The 24585-nt window shown below is 41.3% G+C and overlaps 1 protein-coding gene across 1 annotated transcript; it reads left to right on the top strand.

Moving 5' to 3' along the window:
• Positions 1 to 6206: 6206 nt before the first annotated feature.
• amn1 (antagonist of mitotic exit network 1 homolog) lies at positions 6207 to 22613 on the top strand. Its single transcript, XM_084365341.1, has 4 exons — positions 6207 to 6417; positions 16313 to 20316; positions 21626 to 21688; positions 21804 to 22613. Exons 2-4 carry the CDS (start codon positions 16359 to 16361, stop codon positions 21833 to 21835), a joined length of 4053 nt encoding a protein of 1350 aa, XP_084221467.1. The 5' UTR covers positions 6207 to 6417; positions 16313 to 16358; the 3' UTR covers positions 21836 to 22613.
• The last annotated feature ends 1972 nt before the right edge of the window (positions 22614 to 24585 follow it).

Below are 24585 nucleotides of genomic sequence, written 5' to 3'. Positions count from 1 at the left end.
TGATTACAAAACTGCCGGGACAATCTTCGACTTGCGAAACATAAAAATGTTGAGATTTCAGATCTGGGTTTCCGTTTGGTGAGAAAGATTGTGTTTCCTGTTATTGCCCAACTGCCCGGACTGATGTGATTTTGCAAATGACCTGAGGAGTCTGAACTTATCATGATCACTGTCAGAAAAGTTGAGATCCATACACTCCTGCCGTACACAAATGCAAGTATAAAGGACATTGTACTTAGTCCTTGTCTAGTGCAGATGAGAGTTGGTCAAACGCCAAGTTCGACACAATATTTCTTTATTGCTAAAAATTCCTTAATTGCTCGCAAGAGTCACACATCAGCAGTGCACTGATGTTGACTGAAGAGAGGGAGTGTAGCGGTCACAAGGTTACATCTGGACCACTTAGAATAACACTCCCATCATCTCCACTGTCTCCACAGGTTAACATAAATTTAACATGCACGTGAATCCCCTAGTTTATGTTTCATATATCAACCGTCGTCAGAACACACAGACACAGGAGAGGTTTCACAGAAAGGTCACACAAATACTCTTCAGGATGAACTCCTTGGACGAGAGTCTGTTGTCTTATCTGTGTTGGGTTTTCCAGCCCTCGATCACAAATGCTCTGAAACCATAAAACTGTCACATGACATAAACCATGGGAGATCATAGACACTAATGTTTCCACTCTTAACACGTCTTCTACACTCGTTAAGTTTCACATAAGGGACATTTGTGAATTTCCCTCACACATGATTGTAATGAAAGCATTGAAGTTAAAACATAATGAAAATAGAAATAGTTGCATCAAAATGAAGCAACTGATCAGTTTAAAAGACTTTGTACTAAGTTGAGGTTGAGAAAGTTGAAGTATCACGATGCAAAGACATCGAACTAAATAATGGATTACTTGAACTGCAGATTCACTGGTCGCTGCACATTTAATAGTCATCAGAAGAGGAAAGAGGTGTCGTGGCTTTTATCTGCTTTGCATTGATATGCTCCAGTGGTGTGGGGGGAGAGCTCAGTGTGCTGCTTGCACAATGCTCCGACTTTACAAGTGGCACTTTTACAACCATCTCTTATTTCCTGGGGAAGAGCTTTCAAAAAGTCGACTTGTATGCCGGTCTTTGAAGAGAGTGAGAGTCTGTTGACGCCTTTCTTTAATATGCGTCTTAGGTGATCTAATCGTACGTCAACAGCTACGTCAATTCACACCTGGCTTTACAACTCACTCGAGTCTTGAGTGGCCATGGTGGTGGTGATAACGTCCCACTTCCACGCTCTATGTGCAAATAAACTCTTTTACTTGCTGGGAGAAACAAACACAATGTATTTACACAAAGAAATACATTTGCATGTTGTAAATGTACAACTTTTGCAGAATTCACAAGAAGGCCAGGGACTTCCTCCATGGGCGACCAGGAAGAAGCATTTGAGGTAGTTTATTGTTGAAAGTATCAAAAAGGGACCCCAACGTAAGACACACAGAGGCAGGAAGGTAAAAAAACTAAAAAGCTGTAATCATGAGCTCGTCTCCACAGTCCAAGATCCAAAATGCAAGCAACAAAAGGAAGGCAAAGGAAAGCCCAAGGAAAAAAGACCGAAGAAAAACACGAAACTGAGGTCAAACCAGAAGTCAAGGAGAACAAAGTGGGGACACAGATGAAACAAAAAGTGCCGATGAACAAACGCAAACATTTGATAAACTCTGAATAAACAAGCGTTTCGGAGGCCACTCAGTTCGGCTGCTTGATATAAACGCTGGCACTCTTTCTCCGCCCCTGTCCGTCAGTTTTAATTTTAAATGTAGTACGCTTCATTGGCATGAAGGTTATGTGAACAATATTGCCAAAGTGTTAAAGATAATACAATTTATCTTATTAAATTATTTGTGAAAGGATTCACAAATGGCTCAGGGCTGCATTTGTTTTCACCATGTGTCCCCATTCCTCCAAGAGCACTCTTGACCTTTGACCCGTCACAGTCTGTGAGGTTAACAGGTATTGTCTGTTAATAATAAGTCACTCAGCAATTAGTCCCAGACCTGCTCACTCTGCTGACTCGTACCGTCTTGTATCGACTTCTTAATCTTTGTTTGTCCAAAACAGAGTTTCAAAACGTCACCGGTGAAAAAGGAAATAATCTCCAGGATTCTGCTGTTCTGCTGCCCTGCTGACCGCATCCCTTTTAACAACATTAATACAAAATGTGGTACATTTAGTCACATGATTTCACTCGTACATTTGTGGTTATATTTCACTTTGAGTTAACACAATTCGGTAGTTTAATCATCAATTCAATTAATAGGTGCATGTTCAATCAACTAGTGCAGAGCAGTACATGTTTTGACCATTCATTTATGATTCATTCACAGAAAATGGCTAAAACTGAGGCTACATGTCAATCATTTCAGTTTTTTGTCCCACATTAATGCAAAAATAAATTTTCCTGTGAAAATCTTAACTGCATGCATGTGCATGTTGAGACTGGGATGTCTACCTCTGACAACGGACTATATTAGATAATACACACTTATTCTCACACACACACACCGTTCTGTTGCAAACGCAATAAGTCAACAAAGAGGAATTGTGTGTGCCTGCGTGTGTGTGTGTGTGTGTGTAGGTGGATGCCATAAATGCCATTTGTTTGTAGACCCCCACCGGCCTGACATCCAGTAATGATAAACCCAGATGTGAGTTTAAGGATGTGTAATAAGCTCGTGCTGTTATGCTGGTAGAGGCCTGAACAGTCTATCTATTGGAGGTGAGGATTGGTTCTAATGGTGGATGACATATTTTTATTTGTCTGTGGCCCTTCTCAGGACCCAGATGAGAAAAGGCTCTCCTCTACAGGAGATGATCAGCACTCTACACTCAATTTACATGGTTTATCTCCTGTAACTCGGGATTAAATCTGAACACACTGTATTAGGATAGCAGACAGCAGACATGTTTCTCACCTCAGACCCAGAGGTGTTTGGACAGGGCTGAAGAAACGACAGCATCTCTGAGACTTCCTCATCTTCCAGATGAAATAACACTTAACCCAGTGGTGATATGTGTTTGCATCAAAACACTGCATCTACGAGACGTTATCACGTATTTATATATGCACTGTCAAAGGCATTTCCATCTGTTTAGTCTCACAGGTTCAGTCATAGATGTGTCTCCACACATCTCACACTGTGCTCACCCAGGAGGTCGAGTTGACCTGAGGTCACGCTCTGATGTCTGCACAGTCAAGCGTTGTTTTGGGGGCAGCGGTGGAGATGAACGGTGCCGCCTCCAAGACAACCACAGTCACACTGTGCAGACTGCAAACAAATTGACAGACTGTGGTTTCTGATGTGTGTCGTGTCACAGTACAATTTGATCTGAAAGACAGTGCTACTGTTGACACTGTGATCAAAGTCCTGAATTTGAAAACTCATTCCTGCCATTTATAAAGTAAAATATATAATAATTCACTAACACTTCGGAAACTTTTAATTTTAACTATAACCACAATCATGTCAAAGCGTTTCGATCCATAGAAAGGTTGTTGTTTCACACTCACGACTCGCACGAGCTGCTTGCCGGCCAATCAATATTCATGAAATAAAATCACATTCTTGCATTCCCACTTTTTAATGTTTTTAATTAATAAAATAGAGAGACTTGTAGTAAAAATACTGCACATGGGACATCCTTTAAGACTCTTTATATCACCGGTCAGGCCAGGAATGTTGTTTTGGACATAATCCTGGTGCCAGTTTGGACAGATGTCAGGAGTTATGCCTGTTTGTTGTGTTTCTTATGTTAGCCACCCCCCCCCCCCCGTCTCATCCTTGGCTTTGAGTCCCAAAAGGTAATAACTGTCAGGTGTGTTGATGTATAGACCCAGATGTGGGTGTAAGTTGGGTTGTTTTGGGCCTTTAGCCAGAGAAGGGGTATGTATGGTAATGCATTGATAAACTACCGTGTTGTGGGGGCAGGGCATTTACGAGCCAGAACAAACAATCCCTACAAATCCTTTTAGTGCAAAGAAGGTGATAAATGCTGGCGACCTGTCTGATGTGTGGTTGATTTAAATATCAAAACACTGCCTTCACGCTGAAGTGGCACCTTTCCAACCATCTCCAGTTTTACACTGCTCTTTGAATGAAAGGAGACATTTTCTTACCAATCACTGCACTGTTGATGTAACAGGAATATAGCAGAGATTTAGCTTGTAGTGTTGGACTGTAACAGCATAGTTACTTAACAACTGGAGGCCTACTTTAGTATAAGTTAGTTAGTTTTAGATTCAGATGAGCTCTGGAGCTCACTTCATTTTAATGTACCTGCTTTTTGAAATCATCATTGAGCTCTGAAGACTGTTTGAGTTTGTCTGAACCAATCTGAACTGTAGTGGGCGACTACCTTTTCTTAGATTTATGCTGAACTTACTAACTATCTGTAAAGGACACTCACAGTTGGAGTCACAAACACCTTGAGTTACCCCAGGGTAGACTGAAACACACTGTCTGATCGTTCAGCTTATATATTTTAGGTCCAGGTGGCTTTCCACGCCCCTGGACCGTCCCCCTTTCATTATGATCAATCTGGCCTTGCCACCATTATTCTCAGAGCTTCAAACATGCCCGTGTCTTTAACCATTCATGGTTATGTTTTTTAAAAAACCTACAGACGTCACATCCTGGCCCCTCCCTTCCTTGGGCCATGGGTGACCTCCGGCAACACTTCTGTTTTTTTTCAAAGTTGTCAGATGTGTAGAGGCTTACACTAGCTTTCATTAACTTACATTAGACATTGGCCTTCCCCTTTCATCCGCACCAGATCTAAACTTAGTGGTACATTAGACATACCTTAATTTATCTACTTTGTCAGGGACAGCTGGAGACAATCCAACAACAATCCATGTGTCAGTATCTGCCACTACAGGACACCAAAAGTTGTGACCCTGCCAGCTATGGAAAACTACATTTCTACATTTGCTACTGCAAAAACTGAGCAAGAATCTGAGCCTCGGGGTGAGTTCAGAGGCTGAACGACCCTCCAGGGACTTTACCAACTGCTGAGTTCAGTATTTTCTTGGGCCTGGTATTTTTTTCCACTGCTGCCTGGTTCTTTTACACTCTGGTTTTTCTGGCCTTTTCAAACTATATTTTTTATAAAGTTCAAGTTTGTATCACCTCGGCTCGGCAGACCCGGGTGAACACGCTAAACCCCAAGTGATTTTTCAACATCCATGACGTAACGCTTCAGATAAAAGTAACAGACGGGCTGCCCTTCCTGCGGGAAGCGGAAATGGGGTCAACACAGATTTTTAGCGGGTTGACCCACATTTAAAAAAAACTTTGCAGTCCTGCTAATATTGGTGGGAAAGCTGTAACACTTTCAAGCTCTGCTCAGTATGAACGTATGACCTGCAGTCGCCTCCATCTGCTGAGGAGACTGAGGTCCTTTGGGGTGCAGAGGACATTACTTCCAACATTTTACAACACTGTGGTGGCACCAGCGCTCCTTTATGCAGTGGTCTGCTGGGGGAGGTAGCAGCACGGACGGGGACAGGACGAGACTAAAGAAACGGGTTAGGAGGGCCAGCTCTGTTCTGGACTGTGTGGTGGTGGGTGAGGCTCTGACACCCACTGTGCAAGAAGGAGCACTCCTGCAGATCAATGCATATTTTTCTGATTCTCTGTCCTGTACCGTTGCATCTCGAGCCGTTGTAAGTGAATTTCCCCCGTTGTGGGATAAATAAAGCCAATCTTAATCTTAATCTGAGTTGTCAGTATTGGGACTTTGAAGAGATTGTTGCTGATGACTTCATTCTTGAATGTAAAATAAACCTCCTCCTCTCACTGTGTCCTGCACAAACTCCTCCATATGAAAGTGATCAGCACATGAAGCGTGCCTGGTGGATGAGGTCAGCAGCTGAGGAGTGCAGTGGTCTCCTCTGAACCTCCACACAGAGCTGGAAAGCACCGAGCAGCACGAGAACAGAAAGAAGGAGAAGAAAGGCGAGATGGAGAGAAATAACCCACAGTTCACTTTCTGTGCACGACATGTTTTTAAACGCAGGACTTTGACTTGTTGTGGCGCAGCAGTGAAGTCTCAACCCTCCTCCTCCTCCTCCTCCTGCAGGTGACGTCACGCAGCAGGCGCAGAGCACCACCACCGAAGAAGAAGAAGAAGAAGACGAAGAAGAAGAAGAGGAGGCTGCGAGCGGCGCTGAGCCCGCAGAGAGCGGAGACGAGGCTGCGGGTCGGACGGTGCCGTTTCCTCGGCTGTTACACACCGAGAGACAGAGGTGGGATTATCCTGGTCACGGCAGGTTGAAAACGGAGCTAACACGGATGTATTCACGCCGGAAAAGAAAGAGGAGCTGTGTGTTTTCTTCCGGATACAACAACCGTTAATTCTCCCGGTAAGTTGTTTTAGCTAACTTTCTTTAGCCGGCGGTTGAACTGACTGCTGCGGGGCGGTGCGCACAGTCTCATCAGCCTCTGTTAAAGTGAGTTTTACTGCTTTATTTCCACAGTTTTCGCTCTCTGAAGCATTTTCACAACTTATAACTCACGACTAGTTGGAAAACGTGAGACTTTTAAAGGTTATGTGTTCAGTTTTTTGCCGCACGATACGGGCGAACAGCGATGTTGTGATTGTTTTTGACAGATAATTGAGATGTAATTCACGATTTCTTATTAAGGATGATTCAGTTTTAATCAGTGCCATTGAACAACTGGTACAGTCATGTTGAAGTGGTGTTTCTCCAGGTCTCTGCCAAACAAACGTGTTTTATCACATCTGGAGAACAAGCTGTGTAGACCAGAGCATCTCTGCAGCATTTCATTAAAACACCGTTGTGTATCATAAAACTGCAGATTATTATGTGTTAAATTGTGCAGCCCCTAGTTCAGTTAATGTCTACAGCTTACTTTCTACTTTTTTATCAGCTTGCACAAAACTCAAACTAGCAAAAAACAAAGTGACTCTGTAACTGAGATGAGTCACAGCTCTTTGACAGTGAAAACAGCCCTGACCACAATGGAGGAAAGCTCCCTGCAGCCTCTGAACACTCACGTATTCAAGCATCCTCAGAGCCATGAACAATTAATTACGCTTAACTTTAGCTTTATGTGGACAATGAGGTTGACCCCAAAGATGGCAAAGGGCCCTTAAACTATGAGGGGACCCCTTAGGGTTGGCAGCATAATTAGGGTTGGGAATGTGGCGTCTTTTGTCTATTGAAAATGTTTTTAAGGAGGTCTCATATGGTGCATGTGAATGCAACAGGACATTAGGGCTGCCCAGTTAGTCATCCCTTCATGGATTAGCGGACCCACTAATCCAGGAAGGAGGGTTTGTTTTCCTTTCTAAACAGCTGTGATTGGTAACACAGTTAGTTCGAGTTAATTATGCAAGCTAATTAAACGTCCCGACAAACTTACGGTCCAGTAAGCTGGGACGATACCTGAACTAGGGCTGCACAATTTAGCGCATGATAATCGCAAGAACTGCAGTTATTTTATAAATACAAAATGTGTAACAAAACAGTGTTTTAATAAAATGTCGTCGTGCTGCAGAGATGCTCTGGGCTGCAAAGCTCGTTCTCCACATGTGATAAAACATGTTTGTTTGGCAGAGACCGGGAGAAAAACCACATCATCACGATTTTACTAGTTTTCCATCGAAAATTATTGTGATGTAAAATATAATCAGCCATAATAATCATATATTGCAATGCCAATATCTGTCAGAATAATCGCAGTGTCACTTTTTGACCATATCGTGCAGCCCGACTGTATATATTTTTATAACATATATATAAATATATATTTATATAATGCCTGTTACATAGTGACTCATAATTTTAAGGACGTAAAGGCTCGACTCCAAACCAGGCGTTTCAGGCAGTGCAGGAGCTGTGTTTTCTGTGGGAGGGAGTAACTCCCTTTGGCATGGACTTTGGGCAACAACCCAAAAAGCATCATATCACCTCTTTGAATAATGCATTGTCCAATCTCAAGGAAGTTATTTCATATTTTAGCATTTTAAGTCTACCTGGGTCTGATTTTCCACCTTTCACATATACTCCTGCTTAAAGGATCCAAGCTCAGTCCTCTTTATAGGAGCCAAAAAGTGGACCGACAGACAAAGGGACTCGGTTCTTTTTGTGTTCATGTTGTCAGTTAAAGGATAACTACCGTTTTTTTACAACCTGGACCTTATTTCTAGCAAAATATATGGTCATTTACTCACCCAGATAACTTTGGTGTCATTTGAAGTCATTCGGACGAAATTAGATCCAGCGTAGCGCCGATATATCCATATAATGTGAGTGACGGGGCAGCGACACACAGCCTCTATAACGCATTATCTGCCACGAAACTAGTTCATTTCACCAATATTTTGTTACGATATGCTAGTGCTATTCCCCTCTGAGTCCGGGCTCGTCCGTTATCAACATCCGGGGTCAAACTAGCAGTAGCAGCTACAGGTAAACAAGCTGGGCTGTCGCGGGTGCGCGCGCAGCTCAGAGACGACATCTTCCAGGTCAGAGGTAGTAGGGCAACCTACAGACCCCGGATGTTGACAACAGACGAGCCCGGACTCAGAGGGGAATAGCGCTAGCATATCGTAACAAAATATTGGTGAAATGAACTAGTTTCGTGGTAGATAATGCGTTATATAGAGGCTGTGTGTCGATGCCCCGTTACTCGCATTATATGGATATATCGGCGCTCCACTGGATCTAATTTCGTCCGAACGACGCCGAATGACACCAAAGTTATCTGGGTGAGTACATGACCATATATTTAGCTGGAAATAAGGTCCAGGTTGTAAAAAACGGTAGTTATCCTTTAATTGGAAAGAGGACTCCGTTGTCTTTCGGATTCATTTCCCCTCTGATGGGTCCTTGGTCCAATTTGTGGTTACACTTTAATCCCTCTGGCAGTCCTGGAGACCTTTGCTGCTTTGGGTTATGGGAGTTCTTCACTAATGAGTGAATTCCTAATCGTATTCCTAATTCCAATTCCAGCCAATTAGTTCAGTGAGTCAGGAGCTGGTGCTTGATGTCAGGGGTTGTGGGTTCAAGACCCAGCAAGGATGATGATGATGACAGATCAAAATGTCAGATGTCCTCAACATGAAACACAAGACATGTTGTCACAAGACAATTGTCCTGATGGTGGCATCACAGCAAGCCTCTAAATGAAAAAAAAACCCAAATAGCTTGGACTGGACCATGGACGAAAGGTTTATCAAAAATTGAGCCTCAAAAAATAAATTTTTCACAGCATTTTAAATTTTTCTTTCATGTGAACAATTGGAGTCAATGCAATAATGACATAGCTAAACACCAGTTATTCACTTATGGAGCAAATCAATCATTTTTAAAATTACCAACATCTCCATGCTGCAATATGTGTATTTTCAGATTTTTGTCTTGATAATTGAATTTTTTACAGTGGTTTCAAATCTTGTCTTGTCTTGTCTTCCTATTCTCCTGTTTGTTACTCAGAATTGCCTAAATTTGCCAATAATAGCCCGGACCCGACCCATCGCTGCGCAGCAGCTATATTATTAATTGTGATTAATAATTGTGATTTTTGTTAAATTTCAAATATTAAAATACTAAACACAAGATTTTGTTATAAATTCAGTATTTTTTAAGGAATATAATTCAAGCATATTTCTAACCTTGAAAAATTAAAAAATATAAAAATAAAAAGAAGCAGAGCTGATTCCTGGGTAGCTGTAGGAAGGATTCAGCCTCTGCACACAGGGTGAATTTTCCACCCATTGGGGAGGTGGCTGAGGGCCCTGACCTCTGATTGATGCTGACTTATTGCTCCGAGTTCATTTTGAAAGCCAAAAGGGAGCTTGTGTGAAAAGTGTTTGCTCACAGACTACTAGATCTGTTCACCTTTCCTTTTCCCTCAGCTGAAATTTGCTCATCCTATGTAACATATTTCCTCTGCTGAGAATATGTATCACTTATGACTTTTGATTATCAATGTTATTACCAAAAGGAGCTTGCTTAGTGAAAGGCTTATTTCAAGTAGAAACTCTCAGCATGACCTCGTCTGGACCAGGTTAGGTCTGCAGCATTATCCCGCTATGCAACCAAAATCAACGGGTCTTCACAGGGTTTTTAAACACAGGTCAACCTGCCAAAAATCGCCTGTTGACCCTAATTCCCACATTCCCACAGGCAATTCCCATTGTGAAAGAAGCATCTGTAAAACGGTGGATCATAGTGTCATAACCTCTGCAAAATGACTCGTTTCACTGTCATAATTTGAGCCATTCGGTCTGATAACATTTAAAAAGTTAAGAAGAGCCACACAATTACATTATTTTATCCCCCTTTAAGTTAGCCGAGCGCTGAACCAGAAATTAGCCGGCTTGGTCAGCAATCCGGTTACTTTCATAGTTGGGAAGTCAAGCTTTTTTAGCTTCAAAACACCACTGAGCAGCTTTCATAGGAACGAACAGGGCTCCACCTCCAAGACACCTTCAGACATGAGTTCTGTCTTATGACAGACATGTGGTTGCAAGGTTTGAGTAGATGTATTCTTGTATTGTACTGTGCGTGTGGGAGTTAACATAAGGAACTTAGTTATGGAGTTCATCCTGAAGCCCCTTCAGTGGATATGTGCTCTGAAAGAGGGTTTATGTATGACACAGCAATGGTTGAAGTGTATAAGATGTTGATATAAGTTGAAGTGACGTGGGGCGGATGTCGAGATGGTTGGAGTGAATCATATGCGGTCTTGTGGTAATGCTACAGTTATGAGTAAGTATTGTTTTGGGTTATTGAACATGACGGCAACGTCTTGACTGACACTTCCAGACCAAGAGGTAATATGCATTTTATGGGCTTTCCATTAATGTATTTCTTCAGGAGGCGTTTAGTGTTGAATGTGTTGTATGTCAGCAACGTGCCTTTCCTGCTCTTCCTTTTTAAGAGGTTTAGTTAATTTTTCTTAACGAATAATCTGTCTGAAAACGACTGTTTACTATAATTTGCCCGAGGTAGACAATGACTGAAATATTTCCATATGTAAAATTGTACAGCTTTGACAGCGCAGCCCTTAATGTTTCTCTGACAAGAATTTTAAGTTAACACTTGAGTCTCACGGGACAAAGAGGTTAAAAATCCCCTCTGACAATAATCATCGACCAACTGTCTCTCCGTGTACTTCCTCTACTCCTTCATGCCCGCTGTGTGGGTGAGTAAATTAATATCCAGTAAAAGTCAACTCACATCATGTGAGAAAATATAAATTAAATAGTAGTGCCACTGTTGGGATATGAAACGGCAGAATTCCCACTCGAAATGGTTAAATAATGAAACTGGTGTGAAAATGTGTCACTAATATCACTTTAGAAGACAGGGGGGGCAAGCATCCCTCCCCAGATGGTCATTAAGTCTTCAGTGATGGATCACAGACTTTCCTCCTCAATAAAAAAACATGTTTACCACACCACTGTTTTTGGTCTCTTCACTCCTGGCCAATAATGCGTTAGCATGCCGCTCATTAGTGTGAATGCTCCAAAGCATTCACACTATTGTTCTTCCGGAATTTATTAAAGTTATTATTATTATTATTATTATTATTCCAGCTTCCGTACGTTTTTCAGCTCTCTTCTACTCTTTCAAATTTTGAGCTACAGAAACCATTCAACCATCAAAATGTTCAGCTCGTTAAGGACATTACTGCCTCTATTTTTCATTTTTCTATCTTTCATACTTTTGGAAATATTCAGCTTTTTCTGCCAAATTTTTCCCATTCATCCTTATGGGGAATTTCTCAAATTTCATTCTGCTACATCTTCAGCATACGTTCAGCTATAGAAACCGTTCAACTATCAAAATGTTCAGCTATTTATGCTCTTTCAGCCTTGTACTTTTCAGCTTTTTAGCTTTTCAACTTTTTCAAATATTCAGCTTTTTCAAAACTAAAACCAAAATTTTTTCCCATTCATCCTTATGGGGATTTTTTCAAATTTCATTCTGCTACTACTTCAGCATACGTTCAGCTATAGAAACCGTTCAACTATCAAAATGTTCAGCTTTTTATGCTCTTTCAGCCTTCTTATTTTCAGCTTTTTAGCTTTTCAACTTTTTCAAATATTCAGCTTTTTCAAAAAAAAAATTAATATGGAAGCAAATGGGAAAATCTTCAAATCCTCTTCAAAACTCATCCACTTTCAACCTCTTCTGCTCTCTCATACTTTGAGCTAGAGACACCATTCCAACTTTAAAATAATCACAAGACCTTGAACTATTAGGCATGTGTTTAGTTTTTGAAAATCTTTTACGGTTTTGAAATTATCACAGTTTTAGTTTGAAGGATTTTTAGCTCGTCTTCTGGGTTTATAATGGGTGTGTATTGCGTGAGCTAGAGTGGGTGACATCATCGCTAGAGTGGAGAGCAGCTGCAAAAACTTTAGAAAAAACTCTCTTCAGCTTGATTTGGGTCCCACATCTTTTACTTCACATAGACAATATATACATAGAAATGTAGGAAATCTTGTTGGCTTTCAGATGATGGTCTTATTTCAGATGTAGGACTTAAACTTTTGACTGTAGAAGCCCTCGAGTGACAAGCACTCCAGCAACTCCCCCATAAGCCGCAGTGTTAACTTTGAGCCTAAATCTCTGGAGTGGAGCAGACGGTACCGGTTTTGTCTCTCGCTCTTGTGCCCTCATTTTTCACTCTACAGAAATAAAAAACACATCACAGGGTTCAGCAATGTCTCCTGTTACTCACTGTATACATATTTTGGCCATAACCATTACACTTTTTTCTAAACCTGCAGGTGTTTGGGAGGTGTTTTCCCATTCATTCTTATGGGGACATTTTCAAATTTCATTCTGCTACTGCTCCAGCATATGTGCAGCTACAGAAACTGTTTGGCTGTCAAGCTGTTCAGCTTTTTCAAATATTCAGCTTTATGTTCAGCTATAGAAACCGTTCAACTATCAAAATGTTCAGTTTCATGTCCAGCTAGAGAAACTGTTAAAATATCAAAATATTCAGCTTCATGTTCAGCTAGAGAAACTGTTCAACTTTTAAAATATTCAGCTTTTATTCAGCTATAGAAACCGTTCAGCTATCAAACTGTTCAGCTTTTTAAGCTCTTTCAGCCTATTACTTTCAGCTTTTCAACCTTTTCAGCTTCTTCAAATATTCAGCTTTATGTTCAGCTATAGAAACCGTTAAACTATCAAAATGTTCAGTTTCATGTTCAGCTAGAGAAACTGTTAAAATATCAAACTATTCAGCTTTTCAACCTCTTCAGCTTTTTCAAATATTCAGCTTTATGTTCAGCTATAGAAACCGTTCAGCTATCAAACTGTTCAGCTTTTTAAGCTCTTTCAGCCTATTACTTTCAGCTTTTCAACCTTTTCAGCTTCTTCAAATATTCAGCTTTATGTTCAGCTATAGAAACCGTTCAACTATCAAAATGTTCAGTTTCATGTTCAGCTAGAGAAACTGTTCATCTTTTAAAATATTCAGCTTTTTAAGCTCTTTCAACCTATTACTTTTCAGCTTTTCAACCTTTTCAGCTCTTCGACCATTTCAGCTTTTCACCTTTTTCAACTTTTCAACCTTTTCAAATATTCAGCTTGATGTTCAGCTAGAGAAACTGTTCAACTATCAAAATATTCACCTTAGAAACTGTTCAACTTTCAAAACCTTCAGCTTTTCCAACCCATTCGGCCTATTCCTTTTCACCTTTTCTGCCTTTTCAGCTTTGAAAAATTCTGCTTTTTCTGCAAATTCTTGACCATTCATTCTCATAGTTTTATGCATTAGGCAAGTGTTTTCCAGTACTACATTCAGCAGATTTCCAAAATCACTTCAGCTTTCAGCATTCACACTGTATTTTCGTAGGAAATACAAATTTTTCTAGTTACGTTTGATAACGTATCCACCTATTAAGTGCCTGGGCCATCGGCAGTTAACTAACACTCGGAAACATGTTTGTTAGAGTTGAACTGTGGATAAACTCTTGTACAGCCTTCTGCTGATTTAAAAAAAGCCATGTGACCTGTGCAGTGAGCTGTGGTTCCTGCACCTGGCTGACACTCTGCACTTTGAAATTCAAGGGAAATGTTTTGTGTTGTTAAATCCTCAGTTGTACGGCTTGTGACGCAGGGAAAAAGTATACCACATGTTTATCAGAATCTTTGTAATGTGAGGTTTGTCTTATAATTGTGAAAACTTTACTTTATTTTAGTTTAAGAATTATGTTGTATAAAATTGGATTCTGATTGAATCTGAGTATGAAGAGAAAACCATGTAAACTGAGTGCAGAGTGCCTATTCATCATCCGATGAGTGCTAGTGCCTAGCTGGCTTATACTTTTTTGGCTAATGTACGAAGCTAATGGAGTCAGGCGCTGGGTGTGCTACAAAAGGGGCCATAGACAAATAAAGCAATGTCATCCACCATTAGAATTGGTCCACATGGGTGGAAACTCTTCGGGCCTCCACCAGCATAAAAGCAGGAGCGCAGAAGGGACTAGTTCAGCTCGCTCTTGGGACCGACTCAATGCTTGTTGGTGTTGCTGCCTTGTAGAACCCAGTAAACTTCTTTGTACCAGAATGTACATCTTCTTCGAGCCTAATTCTTGATTCAAGCCTACATTGAAGACTACTACCAAGTGCCAGTACCCATCAGCTGGTCCTGGTTCCTGGTCCCATACACTGGTAAAAAATAATGATATAATAGTTTAAATGTGTAAAATCAGTAAAGGGGAATATAAAGAGAAATAGGCAAAAATATAAGATCTAGAATTGTGAGTAACTTATGCAGGGTGTTTGCCAAATATCCTTAGACCTAGCTGGACCAGTGTTTTCCGCCCAATTGGGCTACTTTTGTTTAGTTTTTCGTGGTTTTGTGTGTTCGTAATCTCAATCAGCTGCTGTACGGCCAGCTCGTTGTGCGTCTTTCAGCACCACAGGTGTGAAAGCAGCGAGGAGAAAAAGAGAGGGAGGGAGGGAGGGAGGGAGAGGCGCTATGTATGTGCATAATTTTGTTTTGTTTTTAACTGTTTTGCATGTAGTCCTCATACAGGTCATTTATGATGTAAATTATGAAATTTATTAGGCCTACACGGCTTAAAAGTGCACCTTTTTACGTGCAGCTGGCATTATTACTAATCTGGGCCTGGCGCTAGGATGCCAGAGGTTCATTTTGCAATTTGTGTAGCCTATGGTTGATTTACTGCACTCTTGTTGGTTGCAATTTGCAAAACCATATTTATCTATCATTTATCTATCAGATATGAAGCTCTGCATGTGTTTTCTATTGCATGTGTTGATTTTACGGGTTTACACGGGTGTCAACTTCGTGGTTTGGGCTGGTTTTTATTGGATTGGGCGGGTTCTAAGATGTGGTTGGGCCGGACACTGTCAATCTGATCTGGCAACACTGAGCTGGAGCAGCGAGAAAGCTTCTCCGTGGGTGTATGAGTGTGTATGTGCAACCAGATGCATCAATAGTTTATAGTCAACAGTTTGTTGATGTTCTTGTGTTCTTCGCTCACTTAGAATGGAAATGGACAGGAGTCAAGTGTTTGCCATTGTTGATTCAAAATATTCAAACTTACAACCTGGCAACAGGCTGCAATTTTTGTGTTATGACTGGCCATGTTTTGTCACATATGCTGCTTGTATGGATTAGGTCCAAAGCTCACTAAGCATGGCGTGCCCACATTTTGCTCTTTTCATCACTTAAAGGTGTAGCAATGACTCCCATTTACGTCTTACACAGAGAACTATGGTCTCTGGGTTATGAAATGGGTCCTACCCAGTCTCAAGGATGACCTTAATGGGAAGTTAAGTAACAAATAAACCCCACAGTAAATTCTGAACTCACAGGAGCTGGGTACTCACGTGCAGTTCAGACCATGCGCAGACCTGATCTCAAGCCCCTGATGTCAACCCCTGAAACCCCAGGATAGAAAATACACCAATAGAAAGACATCTCAGTAGGAGTGTTTTCAGAAAATAGGTGGTGACTAGTCGAGATCTCCAAGAGCAAGTAACGAGGAGCCATGAGAAATCCACTTCAGTTTGGTCTCGGAATCTGCTTGAGTTTCTTGAGGCAATAAACTCTTTTGCAACAGACTCTGCACAACTCCAGTGGATTTCTTGAGCATTTTCTATGACTCTGATAGACTCTGAAGAAGCATTTTGTGTTGGAGCAGGATCCAGTTTCTTCTGCATGCACTAAACATGTTGTCACTGCATACGTTTTTGTTTTATGACGCTTTATCTTTTTAAATTCCTCTTTCAGGAAAGGTACCTCTTTGACCTGCTACAAGGCTTAACGGAGGACAAAAATGCAGTCCTTTGCATGGAGGAATGGACAGTACCACCAGGTCGGACCACCCTCTCAATCCCAACAAGGTGCTTCTCCGCTAACCTCACCCACAATGTGGATTCAGCAAGCTGGGACGGCAAATAACTCCTCAAGCACAGGTCTCCGACCACCACAAAGTGCTCAATCCACCTTTCGTGATGGAAGACAGACTTCAGACTGGCAGAACTCAGGAGTTCCTCATCAGGCAGTTTCTTCTCAGCTGCCAACAGGAGGGGCGACTGACAACTATTATGTGGCAGTGATACCAGGCAATCTACAAGACTCATTTACAAATGCGCAAAGTGGAAACCCTCTTGTCACTAATGGACTTCAGGTTGCCACTCAGCAAGTTTTTCATTCTAACACTGGATTTGTCAGTTCAATGACCCAGATTCCACAAAACATGATGAAATCAAATGCTACATACCCTCAGCAAGACATGTCAGCACGTTGGAACCAACAGGCGCTTCAACATGGACAGATGGTTTGCACCAGCGCATCAGTGTCTGCCAGTGCACACAACAGGCAGACTGCTCACAACCAGAATCTCAGACAAAATCTCACTCAGCATGGATTCTCCTCTTCCATCCCCCCACCACCTTATCACGCTGTCTCTCACTCTGACAGAAACTACATAATTACTGCCAACTCATTTGAGCAGGTTTCCAGCATGAGTCAGAAAGCCCAAATGCACCAAACTCATGTCAACTCAAGCCATATTAGCATGAACTATGAGAGTCAGCGTTTCTTGTCAAAAACAAATGAGATTCCCTTTAATCCTGCTGCTGCTACACAAGATCAAATGCGCACGCGCCAGATAATCGCAGAAATAGCGAATGAGTTACGCGTGTCGTCCACACAGAAGTCTAATCCAAACATGCAACCTGTGACACAGACTGTCACTAACACTAACAGTTATAACTCAAATTCTGGACTATCATTGTCTAACATGTCAAGAATGCAGCACAGCGTGAATGCACCACAACAAAGCTCTGTACCAAATGTCTATTTCACAGCAACATCAGGTGGCTGTGGAGAGATCAGGCCGACAAATGGAGGTAGGGCAGCCAATGCAATTTTTGCTGAAAGTAACATGGTCTCAAAAGGGAATCTTGTTGGATCATTACATAATACATCTCAATTACTGAATTTGCCTGAGAGAAAGCAGGCAGAATCATCTGCACCAAACGAAATCTTAGAAATTCTTGGAAAGCTCTCATCAATCACGGCAAACGACGGCTCCATTCACTCATCTCCCGGTCGCACATGCACAAGAGCTGTTGCTGTTGTGCAACCGTTGTCACAGGAAAGCTGCCAGGATGCCAGCAAGCAAACCTCTTCTAACATGATCAATCAATCGGCTGAGCACACCGCATCAGCTGATTCTTTAAGTAACCCTAAGAAGTTATGTACCTCCCCAGCTGTGGCAAAAAACAAAAATGAACTGTATATGAGAGAAGGAACTTATCCTTATCCCGGTAACCCAAATCATATATCACCTTCAGATTCAGTTGGGCATCAGGACTCACAAAAACAGTTATGTGCAGATGACAAAGGATCTGAACCAGCTACTGGCATGCAAGAAGACCAGTGTGTTGCAATGACAGCCAAACAATCAGTTGCCTCTGAAGTGACAGCGAGCCAAAGTGGTGATGAGGACGATGTTGCTGTTTTGCTTTCTTCAGTCCCTGCAAACCCATGGACAATTGATGCGTTATCGAAGTTGATACTTGATCATGAAAAAACTCAGATGGAGCTCAGTAAAAACACCACACTGGTTAATACTGGAATAAAATTATTAGACCTGTATTGGGATGGTACCATCAGAAACTTGGCATGTAGGCTCAGGACAGGCTGGTACAAGAACCTACTCTCGGATACCACAGGATTCCTCAGCAAACATGTAACAGCAGATTCTGTCATACTGTCACAAGTAAAGCAGGGCGATAAGAAGACACTCATAGGATACCATGTCCTCGAAGATGATGAAGTTTATTCAGGACCACCTTACAAATCCTCATGGTTGAATGTCAGCGAGCAGCTAGATGACATTGATAAAGAGTTTGGCTTCCCGTGGTCTCTGAAGCATCAGCTTTACCTGCCTGAGCCAGATCAGGTAGATCAGGTAGAGACAGTCAAAACCATTCCTGCAGAAATGGCAAGTGAGGTGCCTGACGAGGTCTCGTCTCAAACAGAGCTTGAACCAGTTGACTCGGGAGAAGCCTCCACTCCCGGCGCCGCTTCAACACAAGCAGACTCCCCTGATGAAACAGAATGTGATGATTCCAGTGACCCATTTTACTCATTTGAAATCCAAGTTTTGCCTCCAGAACAGGCCAAACTTATCTTTGAGCAAGCACAAAGCAAGATGCCACAAAGTATGGACACAAACAGTCAGCCAGAGAGTGTCATGAATAGCTCTGTGGAGGGTGAACCACTGGAAGCTATAGATGTCACATTGAATGGCTCAGAACCGGCGGACAAGTCCAGTTGTCCAATAGAACAGGTTTGCTGCCTTTCAAAGTGGTTGGAAAAAATTATGGGGTCAGACCCACTTTTGAGTGGATGCAAATGCATAAATGAGCAGAGTCTTAAAGATTGTGCTGAAAAAACCCACGATAAGGGAGAGATGGAGGTACAAAAGGAAGATGACATTTGTGTGAACTGGTCTGACAGCAAATTCGACAAGGAAGGAGAAAATCAAGCCGAGGGCCGGGAGAACATCAAGAGTCAAATGATCACATATAGTCGGTCTGAGCCATGCAATAAACTCAGTCAAGCCCTTCCCTTTGCTGAAAACATCATAGTTTTAAGTGAAAACAAAGATGGAGATCTCTCCAGCAGTGACACTGTAGTACAGTTGGACCCTGGAGTGGATTGTGTACAAGAAAGTACTCAGTCATGTACTTCAGCCAGTAGTGACAAAGACATTGACAATCCTCCTGGCAGTGAAAGTGAGATTTCTAGACGGGTATCAGACCTTGAAGAGGATTGTGGACAGGCTCAGCTGACATCTACAGATGTGGGAGTGTCAACATTAGAAACGGAAGAAGAACAAACTCAAATTAGTGCGACGGCGGCAATGCAAACAGCTTTCAGCCTCAGCGGTACACTTGAAATTGCTAAAAGAAAGCACAAGAGACAAAGCAGTCATGATGGACCTTTCCCATGCCTTAAGAAATCGAACAAATGCAAACCCCCTGATGATTTGGATTCAGAGCCTTCAGAGCCTTCAACTTGTAAGGAGATTTCGGTTGATGTGACCGATAGTGAGCCTTTAGCTTCAAAAGGTAGAGCTGTACAATTGGTACTGTTTGGCTCAGCAACACAAGACAAGCCTGTTGTGATTGGGGGCAGAAAGAGATATAATTCATCTCCAGGGGCTGTGCCTGATGGACTACCAAGGCCTCCAGAATTTATCTCTGTGAAGCTCAGTCCCTTGAAGAGAAAGTTTAGTGATACTGTCCCGACAGGGGAACAGTCCGTGAAATGGAGGATTCATGAAAAATGGAGAAGAAGTCTACCACCAACTCAAATGAGGCTCCAAAGCAAACTGAAAACATGGAAGTGTACTTTTGCCACTTCATCTGGGTTTGGTATCAAGAAAGCTAAAGCGATTGGCCCCACCACCACAGAGAGGCCGCCAGTTTCTTCTGAAACGAGGATCTTGAATCCGAACCATGGTACTAACTGCTTGAGTCTGAAGAAGAGGAGGAGGTCTCTCCCTGCCAGACTCCAACGGGGAGAGGAGATGATGAGGAAGTACGTGGGCACACTCAAACAGCCTGCTGATCAAGAGAGACGTAACACTGAAAATGAAAGCCAAGCTGGCAGGCCTCTCCAGGAGAACAACGTCCTGAGATTCAGCGTGTTACCCAAGACCTTCAACTTCAAAGATGGATCCATCAACAGAAAGGAAACCGATGACTCTGTTCCAAGTAAGTCATAATACTGAGATTTAATAATGATTTAATAACACACAACTGCACACCACAGACAACTGCTGACTTTGATTGGTTTTGCCATGCTTACATTACATTTATAACATTTTTCAGACAACCTACATCAAGTACATATTGAACATAACATAACATGACCAATGCAAGCATAAGCATGATCGCCCATTATTGACTTGGAAAAAGCTTTTGGGGATCGTAAGGGAATTTCCCTGGCATATTACTGCAAGGTTTTTTGCCCTTGCTTGCATTGACTGTTTGTTTGGGGGTCATGCAACATTCACATCATGAGCTTGCGACCTCCTCCCATTGTATTTGGGCTGTAAGCAGAATGAGTATCTACCTATGATCACATAACCTGTTTTTCTTCTGAATAAGAGGAACTCCCATACAGTTTTCTTTTCTCTGTAAATAAACTCTTTCAAACTTATAAGCTGCAGTCTCTGCATTTTCTACAATTAATCTCTTAAAGACCTCTTCTCCACAACAACAACTAGACCTTTTGTAGTATATATTGTTGAGTTGTGTTCGTGCATTGTCCAAAATGTTTCCAACAATGTTCAAACCCAGAAAGGTTGGCAAACGAGACTAAACATAAAGTGAATAAATCTTTAAAACATGATCTCGTCTGTGAACATTTCTGCTTGAATCACGCGGACAGATTTTCATCAGCAGTGGTGTTTAACAATGAAGACAACAACAACAGTGCTGCCTACGTCTTTTGTTTTGACTTGACTGAGAACCGTAAGGACAGAAATGACGTACTGTGCATTAAGGACGCAGTACAAAAATCTTAGTTTTGTCTCTAATTTTGTCCAACCCCAACCTGCATGAAGCCACCGATTTAAGTTTGGTTGTTGATGTTATGTACCCCTGCTTGTTCAAGAAGAATTCAAAAAAATAAACAACAGTTGTCGGGCCATAAAAGCAAGGAGCTGCTGATCTTTCTTGATCCAAATGTGATGGTCCAATAAAAACAGAGCAGTCAGTGTTGAAAAAGATAAATCGAATCAAATTAAATCACAATGCCCTTAATAAATGGTATAAAGTATTAGTAGCCTGTGTAGCATCTAGTCTTCTCTGTAAAGTATTTGTCACGTTTAGGATGGCTGTCTGCTGTTGATCAGAAACTCCGGCTCGCTTCAAATAATGATCTGTAAAATTGCGTCTCACAATCAATGCAGTGTTTACAGTGGTGAGCAGAAGAAAACAGCTTTTTTCTCTGGGCTGGAAATGTCTTTTTTTCAGTGTCACATTTCAGCTAAGCCTCCTTTTTTTTTTTTCCTCTCAGGTAAACCTGCCCTTGATGAAGACAAAGACAAGAACCCCAATAAGACTGTCATGAGGCCAGTGGGTAAGAAATACAATTAAATCATGTATACATTTTTCTTAATTTCTTTATTTCTTTATCATCATGTAGGCAGTGAGTACAGTTTTTCCTAATTGGTATGATTTGGTTTGCACCGTAGGTACATGGTATCCAAATCCTGAGAAGAAGTAGTGTCCTCTACTTTCGCCTTCAGTCCCCAACACCTCCAGCCTCTTCCAGGAGTTTCAGAAGAAATACAAGAAAAAGACGCAGCCACCGACGGATGAATAAACTTTTAGTGCCAACAATGAAATCAAAGACTATCCAAACTCTGGGAAATAATTCATTTGGAAAAAGTCCCTTCAAGATTCTTACAGGAATCGTCTTCCTGCTTTTGTACTGTATATTCAAGGAGTGAATTGAAGTTGTGCCAGTTTTGTAAGTATTTATTCGTACCAGTCTACAGCCACTACAGTCTACGATTCATGTTTTCTACACAAAATGCTCATTTGTTTACATGGCTGCAAGTCGGATATAATGTCCTCATGTCTCAGCTTTTATGTGCCAAAACTTTATTTGCAGACGGGTCTTTAAACCATATATTTCTGGTATATATTTTATTATAATTGTATTTCTTTTTTACATGAAGAACATTCGTATGCAATATTTGCATCTCAAATGTATATTTTTATAAAAAACACATTTTTTTACGACTTTTTTTTAAACTCTACATTCAGTGTTCTCTTACAGTCACAAAAGATATCTTTAAGTTGTTGTACATAACTGAGGAGGTTGATGTGAGCTGCTCTGTATGTATGGGATTATGGAAGGTGGGGTTGGAAAACATCCTGGCCCTTACCGGTCCCTCGCACTGAACAGGACAAAGATGTCGTCGTCCTTGTGAACAACTGTTTGTTTTACTGTTTGTTCTACTGGTTCTTTTTGTCAGTAAAGATATCGGTCTACAGTTGCTGATGTGTGTTGTATGGAGGGGTTTCTTCTTCCAATAGGGTTTTCACTCGGTAGGATGTATTTTAATCTGTAACTCGATGGATCATCAGCAACCTCAATTCAGAGGCAAGAGAAAATTCTGGACGAGGACTCGATGGAGACACTAGAGATTGCTGATCTAGAAACAAACCCAGCTGTCCCAGACGCAACTGCCTGAGACATGCAAAATGACAACCGACTTCAAAGGGTGCAGGATGTGTAATATCTTATGACAAAGCAGATCATACACTCTATTGTTACCTCAACTTTATACCTGTTGATTACTGATTGATTTTGGATACGAGTTACATCTCGATTAAACACCTTTTAACTCAACTGGCTTTCTGCTCGAGGCATCCAGTCACACTCCTGCAGAGAAGCCCACTGCTCCCGCTCGGTCCAGGATTTAATTTGACAAACAAACTGAATACGTTACTCAAAGTTATGAACCTTATATGTGCATATTTCTCTAGTTGAAGCCCTTTAGTCATTTATCACCTTAACCAGTGTATTGGTTATTATCCTTTAACTAAAATAAAATGTAGTTTGCATGATAACAAGACAAACATCACGTTACAAAGACGCTCGACAAACATTAATAAAGACAATTGTACAAAACGTGCACAATAAGGTATACCTTTTCCCCTTTGACAGTGTTTTCGATTGATACAAGAGCACAGGAATAGATACAAGACGTTTAATAATCTTTTATAAATCTTGAATTGAGCTCTCATTTTCTTTCCAAAGCTTAAAAAATAAAAGTTTCTATACGCTGGTGAAGCTTCTCAGTCGTTCAGATCATGCTATATCTGTAGTAAGTGCTACACGGAGGCTGTTGTCGAATGTAACCACAGTAAAGTAGTTGGTGGTTAATAATAACTGGTAATAATAGTGTGAAGAAATCACCATGGATGGTTGAAATATGTATTACTCTACACCATTTGATTGAATATGCACCCATCGATTGAATCACTGTATTGTGATAACATAAAGTGTGAAATCGTGTAACCAAATATACAACACTCCTATTATTTTTTTAAAATGCAGTAAAAGGAGTAATTGAACATAATCGGGATATATCAAATGAAACAAAACTAAGGCCAGAGTTACTGAAAGCTAATGATGTATTCTGAGGAAAACACCTGGTTTTAAAAAAATACAGAGGAGCAGCTGTTGGTGCCGGGCACAGCAGGGCACGGCGGTGATCCAAAGGTAGACGGAGGGGAGTTCCTAGAAAAAACCCCGTGTCAGCAAAGTTGAGGAAGAGTCAGGATTGGATGAGACCATGGGAGGAGGGGGGTATTTCCAAAAGTCCAGCTTCCTCCGGAAATGAAGTTTCCACGATCCAACATAATTTCTTGAATCTACGATCAATATCACAAAAATGTAACGATTCACATTATGTGAAAGAAACAACAAAAAACCCACATGAAGATGAGCTGACATCTTGTCAGAGTCACTACAATAATAACATTAATAATCGTTCACGCTCAAAACATCGAGAAATTAAGCCCAAAGGCTTTAAAGGCGCAATATGTAAGAATCGTGAGCAGCTTGTCACCCGAGTAGCCGCTTCTCGCTGCTAACTGTAGCTGTCGTTAGCTCATTCGATCAGTTAGCCGTGCAGCTAGCGGTCCCTGCGATGATCTTGGAGCAACAGAGTTAGCATGCTAACTTCTGCAGATATCTCAGAGACATAATATTTATTATAATATTATAATATTTGACAAAAAATCTTACATCATGCACCCCTAAGTTTAGTTTGGTGTGAAGTAGACTGCACACATCATGTGAGAACGCAGCTGAAGCAACATTTATTGAACTCCTGGAAGCTGTCCATGGCTGTAGCTACCACTGATGTGGTCTCCTCTCCAGTTCTTTCTAGGAAATTGGGTGTTTTAGGAACCAGGAGGCAGTGTGCATTGCACTGAGGGGTATTTTACAGGCTGATT

This window comes from Pagrus pagrus (assembly GCF_965226575.1).
Source record: "Pagrus pagrus genome assembly, chromosome: 10".
In the NCBI taxonomy this organism is placed as follows: Eukaryota; Metazoa; Chordata; class Actinopteri; order Spariformes; family Sparidae; genus Pagrus; species Pagrus pagrus.
The sequence above is the reverse complement of the archived record's forward strand: the minus strand, read 5'-3'. Positions and strand labels throughout refer to the sequence as shown.